This window comes from Lepidochelys olivacea, assembly GCF_965140295.1.
Source record: "Lepidochelys olivacea isolate rLepOli2 genome assembly, chromosome: 1".
In the NCBI taxonomy this organism is placed as follows: Eukaryota; Metazoa; Chordata; order Testudines; family Cheloniidae; genus Lepidochelys; species Lepidochelys olivacea.
The window spans coordinates 251,250,587-251,264,705 of record NC_140411.1 but is presented as its reverse complement, the minus strand read 5'-3'; the positions used below and the strand labels follow the sequence as shown (position 1 = coordinate 251,264,705).

General features: G+C 43.6%; 1 protein-coding gene across 2 annotated transcripts in view; it reads left to right on the top strand.

Moving 5' to 3' along the window:
* The window catches only part of HIPK2 (homeodomain interacting protein kinase 2), a 182,283-nt gene that overhangs the window by 63,762 nt on the left and 104,402 nt on the right, over positions 1-14,119 (top strand). For both annotated transcript variants that reach the window (XM_084646693.1, XM_084646692.1), the window contains exon 2: positions 959-2,054. In XM_084646693.1, coding sequence (XP_084502819.1) covers positions 959-2,054 — 1,096 coding nt within the window. The remainder of the gene's footprint in view (positions 1-958; positions 2,055-14,119) is intronic.

Below are 14,119 nucleotides of genomic sequence, written 5' to 3'. Positions count from 1 at the left end.
GCATTATGCAAGATTCCCACATACAGTTCTGGCAAGGGACTTCAATTATGACTTGAAACATCACCAGCTATTCCAGTTCTGGGTCCACAAACTTCTCTGTCAGCACACCTCAATTCTGACTTTCAACACCTCTTCCTATTCCCATCCTGGACTTCTGCTGAGCAGAAAACATGAACTGTACGGTGGTTTTATGTGTACAGAAAGAGGACTTGAATGAGACCCCACCCAAACGATGTCATGTATGACATACATCAGGGATTGGACTTTGGTCCGCAGAGGTAAAAGACTATTTCAGTATCCCACTACACCATCTCTCCATCAATGTCAAGGCCTTGTCTATACTACGGGGGGCGGGGAAGAGATTGATCTAAGTTACACAACTTCAGCTACATTAATAATGTAGCTGAAGTCAACATACTTAGATCTACTTACCACGGGGTCCACACTATGCTATGTCGACAGGAGATGCTCTCCCGTCAACTCCCCTTGTGCTTCTCGTTCAGGTGGAGTACAGGAATCGATGGGAGAGTAATCTGTCGTTGATTTAGCGGGTCTTCACTAGACCCGCTAAATCAACTGCTGATGCATTGATTGCCGTGTATCATCCCCCGGTAAGTGTAGACAAGCCCTAAGTTGTTGCTGGAGACAATGGGACCAGAAGGATGTTTAGTCGCAAAAGGTAAACCTAATCCTTAGATTACTGATATTAAAAAAATAGAGAGGGAGACTAATGGTCACTATTAATATATATGATTCAGTTAGTGCTGACTCTTTGTTTTACTGTACTGCACTTTATTTGCAATGGATACGTCTCTCGGTCTGTAAGAGCCTGGTCATTCTCCAGCTGTTCCTGAGGTTTCCCTCCCCATCATTCCATTTTCCCTTATTGCAACTGAAATGAATAAAAAGCTGGGGAAGAAATCTTGACACTGTTGTTTCTTTAAATGTTATCTTGCAGGTATGGCCTCGCATGTGCAAGTTTTCTCCCCTCACACCCTTCAGTCAAGTGCCTTCTGTAGTGTGAAGAAACTGAAAGTGGAACCGAGTTCTAACTGGGATATGACTGGGTACGGCACACATAGCAAAGTCTACAGCCAGACCAAGAACGTGCAGTCCTCCCAAGCAGCAGCAGCAGCAGTCAACGCCTCCCTCCAGATTCCCAACCCCAGTATCCCTTACGAACAGACCATCATCTTTCCAGCAAGCACGGGGCACATCGTGGTGACATCTGCCAGCAGCACTTCTGGTGTCGTTGCAGTGTCTGGGCAAGCATTGGGTGGACCTCACAACCTGATGCGTCGAAGCACTGTGAGCCTTCTGGACACCTACCAAAAATGTGGACTTAAGCGCAAGAGCGAGGAAATTGAGAACACAAGCAGTGTGCAGATAATTGAAGAGCATCCACCAATGATTCAGAACAATGCCAGTGGGGCCACAGTAGCTACTGCCACTACATCCACTGCCACATCCAAAAACAGTGGCTCCAACAGCGAAGGGGATTACCAGCTGGTACAACATGAAGTGCTGTGTTCTATGACCAACACATATGAAGTATTAGAATTTCTTGGCCGGGGAACCTTTGGGCAAGTGGTCAAATGCTGGAAACGTGGCACTAATGAGATTGTAGCTATCAAGATCCTGAAGAACCATCCTTCCTATGCCCGACAAGGTCAGATTGAAGTGAGCATCCTGGCCCGGTTGAGTACGGAAAGTGCAGATGACTACAACTTTGTCCGAGCCTATGAGTGCTTCCAGCACAAAAATCACACTTGCTTGGTCTTTGAAATGTTGGAGCAGAACCTCTATGATTTTCTAAAGCAAAACAAATTCAGTCCTTTGCCCCTTAAGTATATCCGGCCAATCCTCCAGCAGGTAGCAACAGCCCTAATGAAGCTGAAAAGCTTGGGACTGATTCACGCAGATCTCAAGCCAGAGAACATCATGTTGGTAGACCCATCCCGACAACCATACAGGGTCAAGGTCATAGACTTTGGTTCAGCTAGTCACGTGTCTAAGGCTGTGTGTTCAACCTACCTTCAATCCAGATATTACAGGTAAGAGAGTTGTGTCAAATAATGTCAAGGAAGATGTTTTTTTCTGGAAGATCCTATAAAAACCTCTATGGTCAGCTGTTTTTTCTTGCCATCTTTTGTATCTGTACTGAATGCTGAATTGTGATGGCTAGACTCTCATGATGGGTTGTATGTCCATTGCCAAAATGAAAGAAAAGTAATTTAACATCTTGGGGTGATGTCCATTAAAAGCCATTGTTAATTTGCAAATAACCTTCAAAAATTGACTGATTAAAAAAGGAGTTTGTCAATTAAAACTGACAAGATAATTTAGAAAAGCATCCCTTCTCCCTCCCCCCCGACTCCTGAGTCTGATTCCACAGTGTGAGCTAGATCCTCGGAGTTGTTGAGTTGGTGCATTTTCCTGCAAAGTCAATGCAAGCTACAGCGACTTGAATTTTAAAAGTTTTTTTTATCCGTAAACAATGAATTAACATTTTAAATATAAATAACCAGATTTACAGGCTTCTTTGTATGGCTGAAATGATGGACTTTATAAAAATGATGTGCAACCATATAAAGAAGTTGTACAAATCTAACAGTTGCCTTGAAATAGTAGTTTTCCAGGCTGTGGGCCTGATGCAAAACCCATTGGAGTCCACAGTCAGAGTCACATTGACTGCAGTGGGCTGTGGGTCAGGCCGTACCGGAACACATTTTAGTATATAACTTTGTTTTAATGGTAATTTATTTTCAGTGTTTGAAATTTACTCAGTGTGACAATCTGTACACTTATGTTCGCCCCTTTTACAAGACTATGATACATTTTGTACAGAGTATGCCTTGTGAGGTATCATTTGAAAACTCATAATTTGCTGATCATTATTGTCCTGATAAAATATTTGTGGCAACATTGTATGTAAAGTTATAAAATTCTACTACAGAACGTTACTGAGATGTTCCGATTTTAGAAAAGCAGGCACAGACCAGTTCCTCAAAGACCAAAGGCAAACTGATGCCTCAGCCAGGTGTCAACAAAATCAAATAGACTATCATCCAGTTAAGAGGCCACTCTTCAGCAGGAAAAAGGGTGTGAGTGAGAAATTTACATTTTGGAAAAGAAACTGCTAGAAGTTCTTGTCCCCACAGACTTTCTCTTTCTTGAGCCCCAGGCTGGAGAATTGATGGGACACAGCAGTTCATCTGTCCAGATTGTACCCTGGATAATGTCACAGCCAAGTAGGAAGGATGAATGAGTATTGTCCATATTTCTGGGTGGGGTTGAGACTGGCATCCTGGCTAAGGTTTATTGTTCTCCATTCATTGTACTTTTTACCCTTTAACCACAGGCAGGTGCTGTCTTAGGGTGAAATTCAGAATTGTACAGAGGGCACACCCAAGTTGCATGTACCATTTAAGTTCTGCTTAAGTCTGTAATATAGGGCTTTGGTAGTACCTAATCCTTGTGCATAGAGAGGAAAGAGGGTTAGGGCACTAGCCTCGCACTTGGGAGACCAGGATTCAATTCCTTGTTCCAGAACAGACTGCCTGTTTGCCCTTTAGCCTTTTTGTCCCTCAGTTCCCCAATCTGTAAAAATTTAGGATAATAGTTTTCAGAGTAGCAGCTGTGTTAGTCTGTATTCGCAAAAAGAAAAGGAGTACTTGTGGCACCTTAGAGACTAACAAATTTATTTGAGCATATATATAAATTTGTTAGTCTCTAAGGTGCCACAAGTACTCCTTTTCTTTTTAGGATAATAGTATTTCCCTACCTGACAAGGGGGTTAGGAGGATAAAGATTGCTAAAGATTGTGAAGTGCTGTGAGATATATGGATAAAAAGTGCTACATAAGAGGTAGGTATTATTTGTGCAGCCCCATTGGGGTGAATTTCATCCTTGGAGTGTGTCTTAACTCAAGGATGCAAAGCTTCCTGTGCAGATATATTCTCTCTCAAGAACCTTCCTATTGTCCCAGCCGCTTAGACCCAGAGCATTCCAAGGCTTTAGAACTGTGGCACCTCTGCTCGAAACAAAGAGAGAATTAGTTTACAGATGACAGCTGCATTTAGACATTTTCGGGAATTGTCTCTGTTGTCATAAGTCTCTGAAACAGCAGCGGTACAGTGGTATGGTGACTTCTTGAAATGATGATGACTTCCGTGAAATGATAACTTGTTGATAACTGATTTGATCAAAATCTGGCATGGCAGCATGCCTGGCTCATGGGTTAGATGCAATAGCTGTTTCTTGTGTAAAAGCAGATTAGTTGCTCCACTTCTAAAGAGGATGTTCATCTTTTACAACAGGAGGGCTTTTCAAACCCCTTCTCCCCCAAATAACTCAGCTTTCAGACACTACAGGCAAAGCCCAGCAGAGCTGGGAGGTGGGGAAGAGTTAATTTTCACAGTAACAGGAATTTTGACAGCTGTAACACTGCAGCAGCTGATTGTTATCTCTTTGTCCTTTCCTCTGAAGGAGGCCAAAAAAAGAGGAAAAAAAAGCCAGTTTATACCTCAGAAGAGGCTTAGTAAATGAAATATTCCACCTGATGACAGTCCCATCTTCCAGGGGAGACATGTTTCTGCTATAAATATGCAAAAGGTTTTAGGGTTGCAGTTACCTTGCTGGGTGGATGAAGAAAAATTATAATGATAATTCGGGCATTTTGTTGTCGAGTTATCTGCACTGGTGGCCCAGGTCCCAAGCTGAAAGACAGAAGGGACAGCTGGAATGAAATGTGAGATACAAAACAGAAATGAAAGAGAAAAATGGTTGGTTCTCAGTGACAGTCACAAAGTGCTTTTGTGACAGTCTCTGGGGAAGAAAAAAGCTTAATAACATTCTCTTATTATGCTTTGAAATTTTATTCCTGCCCAGACTGAAGCTGCAACTTGTTAGATAATAATTTCTACTCAACTAATTCCTCTCCTGATTTCCATTCCTGATGCGAGGGGGAAAGGACAGTAGTTCATTAAAAAAAAAGTATTTGGGATGAATTACATCGGCAGGGGGCTGCTGATGAAGCTAAATTCAAATAATGGACAAAATTCATATTATTCTTCCTTATGTTCTTATTGGGGCGGGGGGATAGCAGAAAATAAAGGCCTGCTTTATTCCAAAGAGAGGCATTTTCGTACTGGGGTATACATGTTGAATAATAAATCCATTTAATTGATTTTCTTGCCATGGCTATATAAGAAGTGATGGAATGACAAGCCAGGTGCTTGGCTGGCTGGTTCTTGCTCACATGCTCAGGGCCTAACTGTTTGCTATAGGAAAGGAATTCTCCTCCAGGACAGATTGGCAGTGATCTCCAGGGTTTTCCGCCTTCTTCTGCAGCATGTGGGTGCGGGTCTCTTGCCACGATTTTCTGGGTATCTCTCACTTAATCATTTTCCTGCCTTTGTGAGGGCCTTGAGCATTGGTGCATCTTGGTCCCCCCTATTCTCTGCTTGGGTTGTCTGCAGGAGCCTCCCCAAGCACCGGCTCTGCAGCTCCCATTGGCTGGAAACACTGCCAAGGAGCCAAAGGGACATGAAAGAAAGAAAGAAAGAAAGAAAGAAAGAAAGAAAGAAAGAAAGAAAGAAAGAAAGAAAGAAAGAAAGAAAGAGGCAAGATGTCCGCTGTCTCCCCCTCAACCCCCCCATCCTGTGTGCTGAAAGCTATATCTAAGCGGTTGACACTACCGGTTCATTAGTATAAGCCCAGGCACCTGATGGTTTCATAGCCAAAGAGCAGTTACACTTGTATCCTTTTTTTTCCCCCTAAATCACTGATCAGCCATTCAGGGACAATCCCACTTAGTTCTAATTTAGTTGTAAGCCTTTTACAGTAGCCTTTTCACCCCAGGCAGAGATTCTGTCAGTGTTGTGGTCAAAGATATAAGTGAAAAGGGGAATGCAGTGTGGTGAGGAGGAGACTTTTTTCTCCCCCACTTCTTCACTGCGATATAAATCATGCCCATTTCAATCAGAGCAATACGCATCCTGTATCACTCCTACCCTGCCTGATGCCTAAATGGTATATAAAATGGCACCTGTGGATGTGACTGGGTGCTGCTTTAACTTTCTAATAGAAATAGTTCCTAACCTGCATCCCAATAACCAGGGGCTCTGTTCTTGCCAAGTATCGCAAGCTAAGGAGGTTTGGGTCTGACCAATGAATGTTCAAAGAGAAGGTTAAGTGATGACTTGATCCTAATCTATAAGTACCTACGGTGGGAACAGAAATATGACCAGAGAAAGCTCTGTAGTCTAGCCAACAAAGGTATAACAAGACCCAATGGCTGAAGCTGAATCTAGACAAATTCAGACTAGAAATAAGGTGCACATTTTTAGCAGTGAGGGTAATTGATCACTGGAACAACTTTTCACTGCAGAGGTGGCTATATTTCACTTGTGGGGGAAATAATCACTTTATGAAGTATATATACATATATATAATATATATATATATATATATAAAATGCATAACATGCTTTGCAATCATTTAGGATTTAGGAGGCAGAATACTACAAATGTAAGATTATGACTATCACTCTGCCCTACAAACAAATAAAAATAATTGGAATGCTTTGTTTTAAAAGCATTCAGAATGTACTGTAAGTGGCCAGGGCGTTGGATGCTTATGTTGGAGGTAAGTAGGAAATCCTGAAATATCCAGGCTGTTGAGAATGAGATTTGTGAGTACTTTGGAAAGATGGTTTCATTGTTGCCACTATTTCAGATGCTGCAGAGAAATGTATAGATATTGCGTGCAAAGCTTTCCTGCCGTGTCTGGTAATACTAGCGATTTGATACTACACACTTATTGGCTGACAAATTTCTAGACTATTTTAGTGGGTAAATGACTCTCTGGCTATTTTACAAGTTTCTTTTGCCTGAATTTGTTAGATTAGCCAGGTAAACGTTAGTATTTGTGATGGCGAGAACTGGACATAGTGTTTCCTGACCCTTAGTTCTGTTAAAGCCCCTTATTCCTGTCCTGCCACAACTTGTGCTCCTCCAATCTCCTCAAATGGCAAAGCTAATGCACTTAACTTGTAAAACCTTCTGCAATTCTGAGCTTCCACACTTCTCTCCAAACATACCTCCAATTTAGATCTGATGCACCTTCTGCTTTTCCATCAGCGGAATCCACATAGCTCTCTCCCAGTGTGCTTCAATCCTTCTCTGCTTTGCCTGTCAGGTATGTCTCTGAGGTCCAGACTGTCAATTGTGCAAGATTACCTGATGGTTTTGAGAGGATGTTCCCTCTCTGGACTAGAATGAAACCACCAAGTTCATCACTGGTAATCTAAGGTCACAAAGCCTCCCTGAACTAAATGCACAGTGCATAAACTCACTACCTACAGGGCACACTTCCTACTCCTCCACTAAGGTGCCCGTCTCACTGCTGCGTCATTGAATTTTCTTTGTGAGCATTTGTTTTCAGGTCCTCACTTTAAAAAGTGAGAAGCCTGAAGAGCCATTTATCCAGCTCTGAAGGGATTAGGAAGGCCATACATTCTGTACCCTTTGGCTAGCTCCAGGGGCTCATTTCAGAGCCGGCCAGCCTGCTTTCCTGCTTTTCAGAGCTGGACAGCCTGGCCTTTTTAATTTTTGTTGAACTTGTGAGTATGAAGTGAAGGGCCGTCGAAGTTCTTCCATGAAAATCATTTCCATAATCCCATTTACCAGCATCTTATTGCAAGCTGATGGGCACACTGGCATGCAGATGTGCTCCTAGATACAGGACTGTAGACATCTTCCTTTCTGTATTGACATGAATGGTCCCCTCATCTTTCCATGCTGGTCTCTAACACTCCCTAGTCTCCATCCCAGTGGGTTGGTTGTGATATAAAGGTACTTTGGATTATAGCGTGTAGCAGAGACAATACAGACCAATACTGGATTTTATAAAGGGCAGTGCAAGACTGGAGTTCCTATTCGCGGTTGGTAAAGTCTGGTCTATTTAATTTCTCCTCCCATTTCAGGGATACAGAAATGTCAGGTTTCATGCAGTGACTTTTGGGTGCCACAGTATTGCAGAACAGCGGGTACATTTTAGAAGACTTGTGGGGTGGAGAGGGAACAAATATCCCATTTGAAACAATTCTGCATCGATACCAGACACGTACCAAGGAGGCTGGAGTTTGGATTTGCTTTTGCAGAACAAAAGCTCAGCTGAGGAAGTTTTGCAAAACCAATACCAAGGTTAGCTTAATCTTGGTTCCATTTTATCTAAACCACCAAAGTTGGGAGGGAAATTGAGGTTCCAGCTTGAAAGCTTTTGGCTTTTTCACAACACTTGATGGCCAAGCCAGGATGGCTTTGGTTTTGCAAAACCAAAGCAGGAGTGGTTCTAAGCCAGGTTCCATTTTATCTAGATGACCACAAAATGGGGATGAAAAGTCAGTGGAGCTCCCACAGAGCTCTGAACAGAGGTTATGTACTGTGTATATGCTAAATTTACCCTCTTCCTGGGATTTGGTTTTATTTAGAATAACAAAACTTAGACCTCACCCTAAGCTTTCTCATCAAGCCTGGCTGTCCCTAGGGTTTTCCCTGCAAAACCTCCTCTGTTACACTCCTAGTTCCCTCCACTGAGAGAGAGACATTCCAGGTCCTCTTTTGTCCTGTTGAAGTTAACAAGTGACCCCTTTCTGTATGACTGAGAAGTAATTACACTGCATCTCTCAGTCTGGGGCAGGCTCCTGACGTCAGGATGCCTTGACTAAGAAGCCTGGCATCCATCCTTATGCAGCGTCTTAAAGGCTGCTGTTCGGTTCCAGGGAAGTTCAAGAAAAGGTAGTTTATGTATTTATTAACTAAATGTATAAAATATGTCCAGTTATGCATATCACAAGATACACAATATTAATAATAATAAAACACACTATTGTGTAGAAGAAAACAGAGGGGCACTTCTCAGAACACTGCTGATCCAAATAGAGATACTTCTCATCCAAACATCCCAACCCAAGCCCCTAAAGCCTGAGGAAAGAGAGTAGTCTTGTGCTTTGCCCTAAAGGTTAATCCAGGCTTATTTCTGAGCTGAAGAAGAAATGAATTCCAGAACTGAGGGCCCTCTACTTAGAATGCTGTATCTAATGGTCCCTAAGGCAATGGATACACAGAGGTCTTCCAAGGGGTACATCAACTCATCTAGATATTTGCCTTGTTTTACAACAGGCTATAAAAAAAGCTCTAGCGAAGTCAGTACAAACTAAAATTTCATACAATGACTTGTTTATACTGCTCTATGTACTATACACTGAAATGGAAGTACAATATTTATATTCCAATTGATTTATTTTATAATTATATGGTAAAAATTAGAAAGTCAGCACTTTTTCAGTAATAGTGTGCTGTGACACTTCTGTATTTTTATGTCTGATTTTGTAAGCAGGTAGTTTTTAAGTGAAGTGAAGCGTGGGGGTAGGCAAGACAAATCAGACTCCTGAAAGGGGTACAGTAGTCTGGAAAGGTTGAGAGCCACTGTTCTAGGTGACTAAATCTGGGGCCTCTTAGATAAAACACCCCAGCACATCTCGGCTTTCTGGCAGCTCATGGAGAGAGAGCCAGACCCCAGAGCAAAGTCAAAAGCTTGAATTGTACCAAGAAACAAACAAAAAGACAGCATAGTGGTTAGAAGACAGGTCTACTATGTTCCCAATGGCTAATACTGCTGTTGAGGTGAGCAGGCTCATTCTACAGCGGCTGTAGATTCCAAACATTGCAATAATCCAAGGAGGCACAAAGGCATGGTTCACAGATCCAAGAGGAAAGGTTGCAGACATCCCATTGCACGCTCAGATGAAAAAAGATTTTTGCCACCAAAGTCACCAGAGGAGGAACCAGAGACCCAAAAGCACTGTATAGTCTGGGCTTTAGCCCATCTGTTATCTATACCTTGTATTTTCTGTATTTCTTTCCCATTGTTCTTCGCTGCTAGGGTTATTTGCATTAAAAAGGATGTTTGTTTCTGAAGAGTTCATAATTTCCAGCTGCTTCTCTCCCTGACCTGAAGTCATAATCCCTGCAAGTTAGGGGCATCACAATTGGTTAATATGGAAATGGACAGAATTTCCAGAGTGACAAACAGAGGTGGATTATGACTTCAGGTGTTGGAATAAGCAGCAGGAGCAGAGGAATTTCTAAGCAAAGATCCTGTTTTTATGAAAATGGCCATTGTACAAAAGAACAATCAAAATACAGAAAATAAGAGAAATGCAAATTTGTTTCTAAAAAAAGGAATGTTTTCCCAAAGCATCAGCAGCTCTTCAAGTGTGCCAGTGATTCGCCATTATAGCAGGTGCAAAGCTTTAAAACAAGCAGTGCCTTCTGAAAGATACCTTCCCACAGCTTTCAAATGTATCTATGTATGGCTCCTTTAAATGGTCAGATGTTTTTTGTGGTTCAGGCAGTGGACTGGGCCTCAGAATTCAGTTCCCAGCTCTGACTTAGATTGCCCGAGGGACCTTGGGCAAGTCACTTCATCTCTCTGTGCCACAGATCCACAATTGTAAAATGCTGGATAATAACATTTCCATTCTCCCACCCTTTGTCTGTCTTGTCTACTTAGATTTTAAACTCTCTGGGCAGGAACTTTCTCTTTCTGTGTGTTTGTACAGTGCCTAGCACAATGGGGCCCCAACCCTGGGCAGGACACTACCATTACACAAATAAATGTAGGGATTATTGGGTGATATAGGGAGATTCTGTGCCTGGATCAGGGTGATTAATGCAGCAGCCTCTGGTAATGGTATCATTTCAGAGCAGAGGTACTTATCCTGGCAAACCTACATGGCCACCTTTGTATTCAGTGGCGTTGCAGAGCCCCAAAATAATTACAGAGTAACATCTTGCCATTATATTATGACATCTGCATCACTGTGATACAGCGCCATATTCTGAGCTGCTGCCATGCTACCTTGTAACATCAGGACATAGCATCACAATTGTTTTGTGCATTGGCATGAGGCAGGGTGAGGATCCACCCTTGTGAATGGCATCTTTGCTGACTGCCAGACCTGGGGAAAAACAGTAAACAAAAAGCCCCATGCATCCCAGTTTTGAAACAAAATACTTTGGCAGTGTCTACGCACCTCTGGTATCCACTTTCCACAGATATCCTAGCAAATGAGTTTCCTGGCAGGAATGATTCCAGATTTTAAGGTCTGTTGAGGAGGAACCACAGAAAGCCAGTGCTGACTATGTAGACAATTTTGCATTGGAAATGTGATTGTAAATTACACTTACCCAGTCAGGGAATAGGATTGTACTGTAGGGTATCACATCAAAACTAAGCAAGAGCTGACGTTTCAAAAATCCACAAGTATTATTCGCCAAAATGCGTTGGTGAATAATTTCAAACACCACATAAGTCGAGGAAAATTGTGATCTGATCAGATATCTTGTGAAAAGAAAAGAAGACAACCGTCAAATAAGCTTTGTTAGCAGTTTGCCCAGCTCCACTTACAGAAACTCAGGAGCTGGAGCACAAAGTGAATTACTCAGTGAAGTATTCACCCAGGGTTGCATCGTAGTGCAAAACCTAGCATCCCTGCTTTTGCTGCCAAACTAGTTTTGGTAATGTGAGGAATGATCAGGATTTCAAGGTTACATACATTAGACTGAGCCACATTCCTTTCTGATATTCTGTCTCTGATATTACCACAAGAACAAGCAAGTCACGGGATTTCCTGCCTTCTGTTTTCTTCTTTCAAGCTCTGTAAGCACAACAAGTCTCTTCCTGGGTTGCAGCCTGATAAGGTGATATAAAATTCAAGGTCACTGTGCTATTTACTGTACCAGGGCAGGCCCTGAAATGGCTATAAAGAGTTTGTTTTATTTAGCAGCAGCTGTTTAAATAAAAAAGAAAAGGAAAGAAATCCAAACCATCCTGTTTCAGCCCTTGGCTGTGGTACTTTAGGTTATGTCTACACTACGTTGTAAACAGACTTGGGCTTGTGGAGTTGGTGTTTCCAAACCCATGCTCAAGCATTCACATTTCATTATAAACCTGGGCTTACAATTGCTAGACCAGGTCTCACAGGCATGCTGACGCATCCATACTGCACTACTCAGGCCTTCTGACTTGGATCTGCGGCTTGAGCTGCATCCTCATTGCAAAATGACAGGGCTTGGATCTGAGTCAAAGCAGGACTTAGGCTCTGACCCTTGCCCCTAGAAGGGTCCTAGGACCCAGGTTCTGAGTGCTTGCTGGTCCAAGTCAGACTGATTTGTATATGGACAGAAGGGAGGCTTGGGCTCAGACCTGAGTCAGAACCTGGCTTAGTATGCAGTGTAGACATACCCTTAAATTAGGGTTGCCAACTTCCTGATTGCAGAAAGCTGAACACCCTTGCCCCACCCCCTACCCCGTTGCCTCATCCCTGCTCTGCCCCTTCTGTGAGACCCCACCCCCTGTCACTCCAGGCCCTCTCCCTCCATTGCTTGCTGTCCCCCATCCTTGCTCACTTGCTGATTTTCGTTGGGCTGGCACAGGTGTTGGGGTGTGGGAAGGGGTACAGGCTCTGGGCTGGGGCCAGAAATGTGGGGTTCAGGGTGTAGTAGGGGGCTCTGGCTGAGGCAGGTGTTTGGGATGTGGGAGGAGCTTTGGGGTGAAGGCTCTGGGAGGGAGTTTGGTGCAGGAGGGGCTGGGGCCAAAGTGTTGGGGTACAGGAGGGGGTTCTGGGTGCAGGCTCTGAGCGGGTCCTGGAAGCAGCCGGCATGTTTCTCCAGCTCCTATGCAGAGGCGCGGACAGGCGGCTCTGCGTGCTGCCCCCATCCACAGGCACTGCCCCCACAGCTTCCATTGGCTGTGGTTCCCAGCCAATGGAAGCTGCAGAGCTGGTGCTCGGGGCGGGGACAGTGTGCGGAGACCCCGTGGCTGCCGCTGTGCATAGGAGCTGGAGGGATATGCCGGCTGCTTCCAGGAGCCACGTGGAACTGAGTAGGGAGCCTGCCAGCTCTGCGCCAACCAGACTTTTAATGACCTGGAGCTGCCAGGGTCTCTTTTCGACCAGGCATTCCGGTCGAAAACGGGACACCTGGCAACCCTACCTTAGCTTGCTGGTCCCTACTGGTGAGAGGTGTACTGCATGGTAGTAAAGATACTCATAAACCTCTGGTGGATTGGGAAGGAACACATTAAAATACACTGCAAGGTACTTTCTTATTCATTGTCATTTCCAAGTCACAGCACAATTAGCAGGGCCTAAACAGGAGCTGAGGTACGAGTTAGCTCTAAACTGACATGTGAGAGAACTTGAGTTTGATTTTCTCTCTTGGTCCCTCAGGCCCAGATCCTGAAAAGTATTTAGGTGCCTAACTCTTATTGAAATCAGTGGGAGTTAGAGGCCTAAATACCTTTCCATGGCTAGAAGCACTACAGTTTTCCATCTCCTCCCTGTCAGGTCACTCCTTTAGCATGGAAAAGGGGGAGAACGGAGAAAGGACTCATTTTCTCAGGCATTGTAACAGCGTGGTGGCAGCTGTTCTTTAGGAACAGCAGAGCATGGCAACCCACAAGCACTGCTCCAGGAAGAGGTGGCTGATGAAGGAGAAAGTGCAAAAATAACATGTCATTTCATGATTTTGTGTGTCATTTGCCACTTATTTCAACACTTGTGCCAGGTCATTGTGCTCGCTGGCGATTGGCCACCGAGAACCACAATGAGCTGACGAACCATTGGCACTAGATCAGCACCCGAAGTGTGAAAATGAGATTAGTTGCTAGGGAGACTCATCATCCATGCCTATTGAATAAAAAAGGCAGCACTAAGGACACCATTTACACAGGACTTCAATGGGTGTTTTGCCCAAATTGGGATTTGGTACCAAATGTTTAAATACATCAACCTGCACCTTAAGTGCCCCCTTTCCCTGCAACATTGCTCTCAGTAATCAAGAGCTGCATGTGTTATACAGAGGCAGGTGTATTAGACAAATCAGTACTTTGGTGAGGTCCATGTGTCCCCAGCACAGTGCAGTCGGGAACTAAATTACACTGGCCTTATGATAAAGAGCATCTGGAGTTGTGGATAGTATCTCCCACCTTACTGCTTAATAGGGGTGTTGCTAGGTAAGTGATTCGAGTTGGTTTATAAAAGGATTCAACA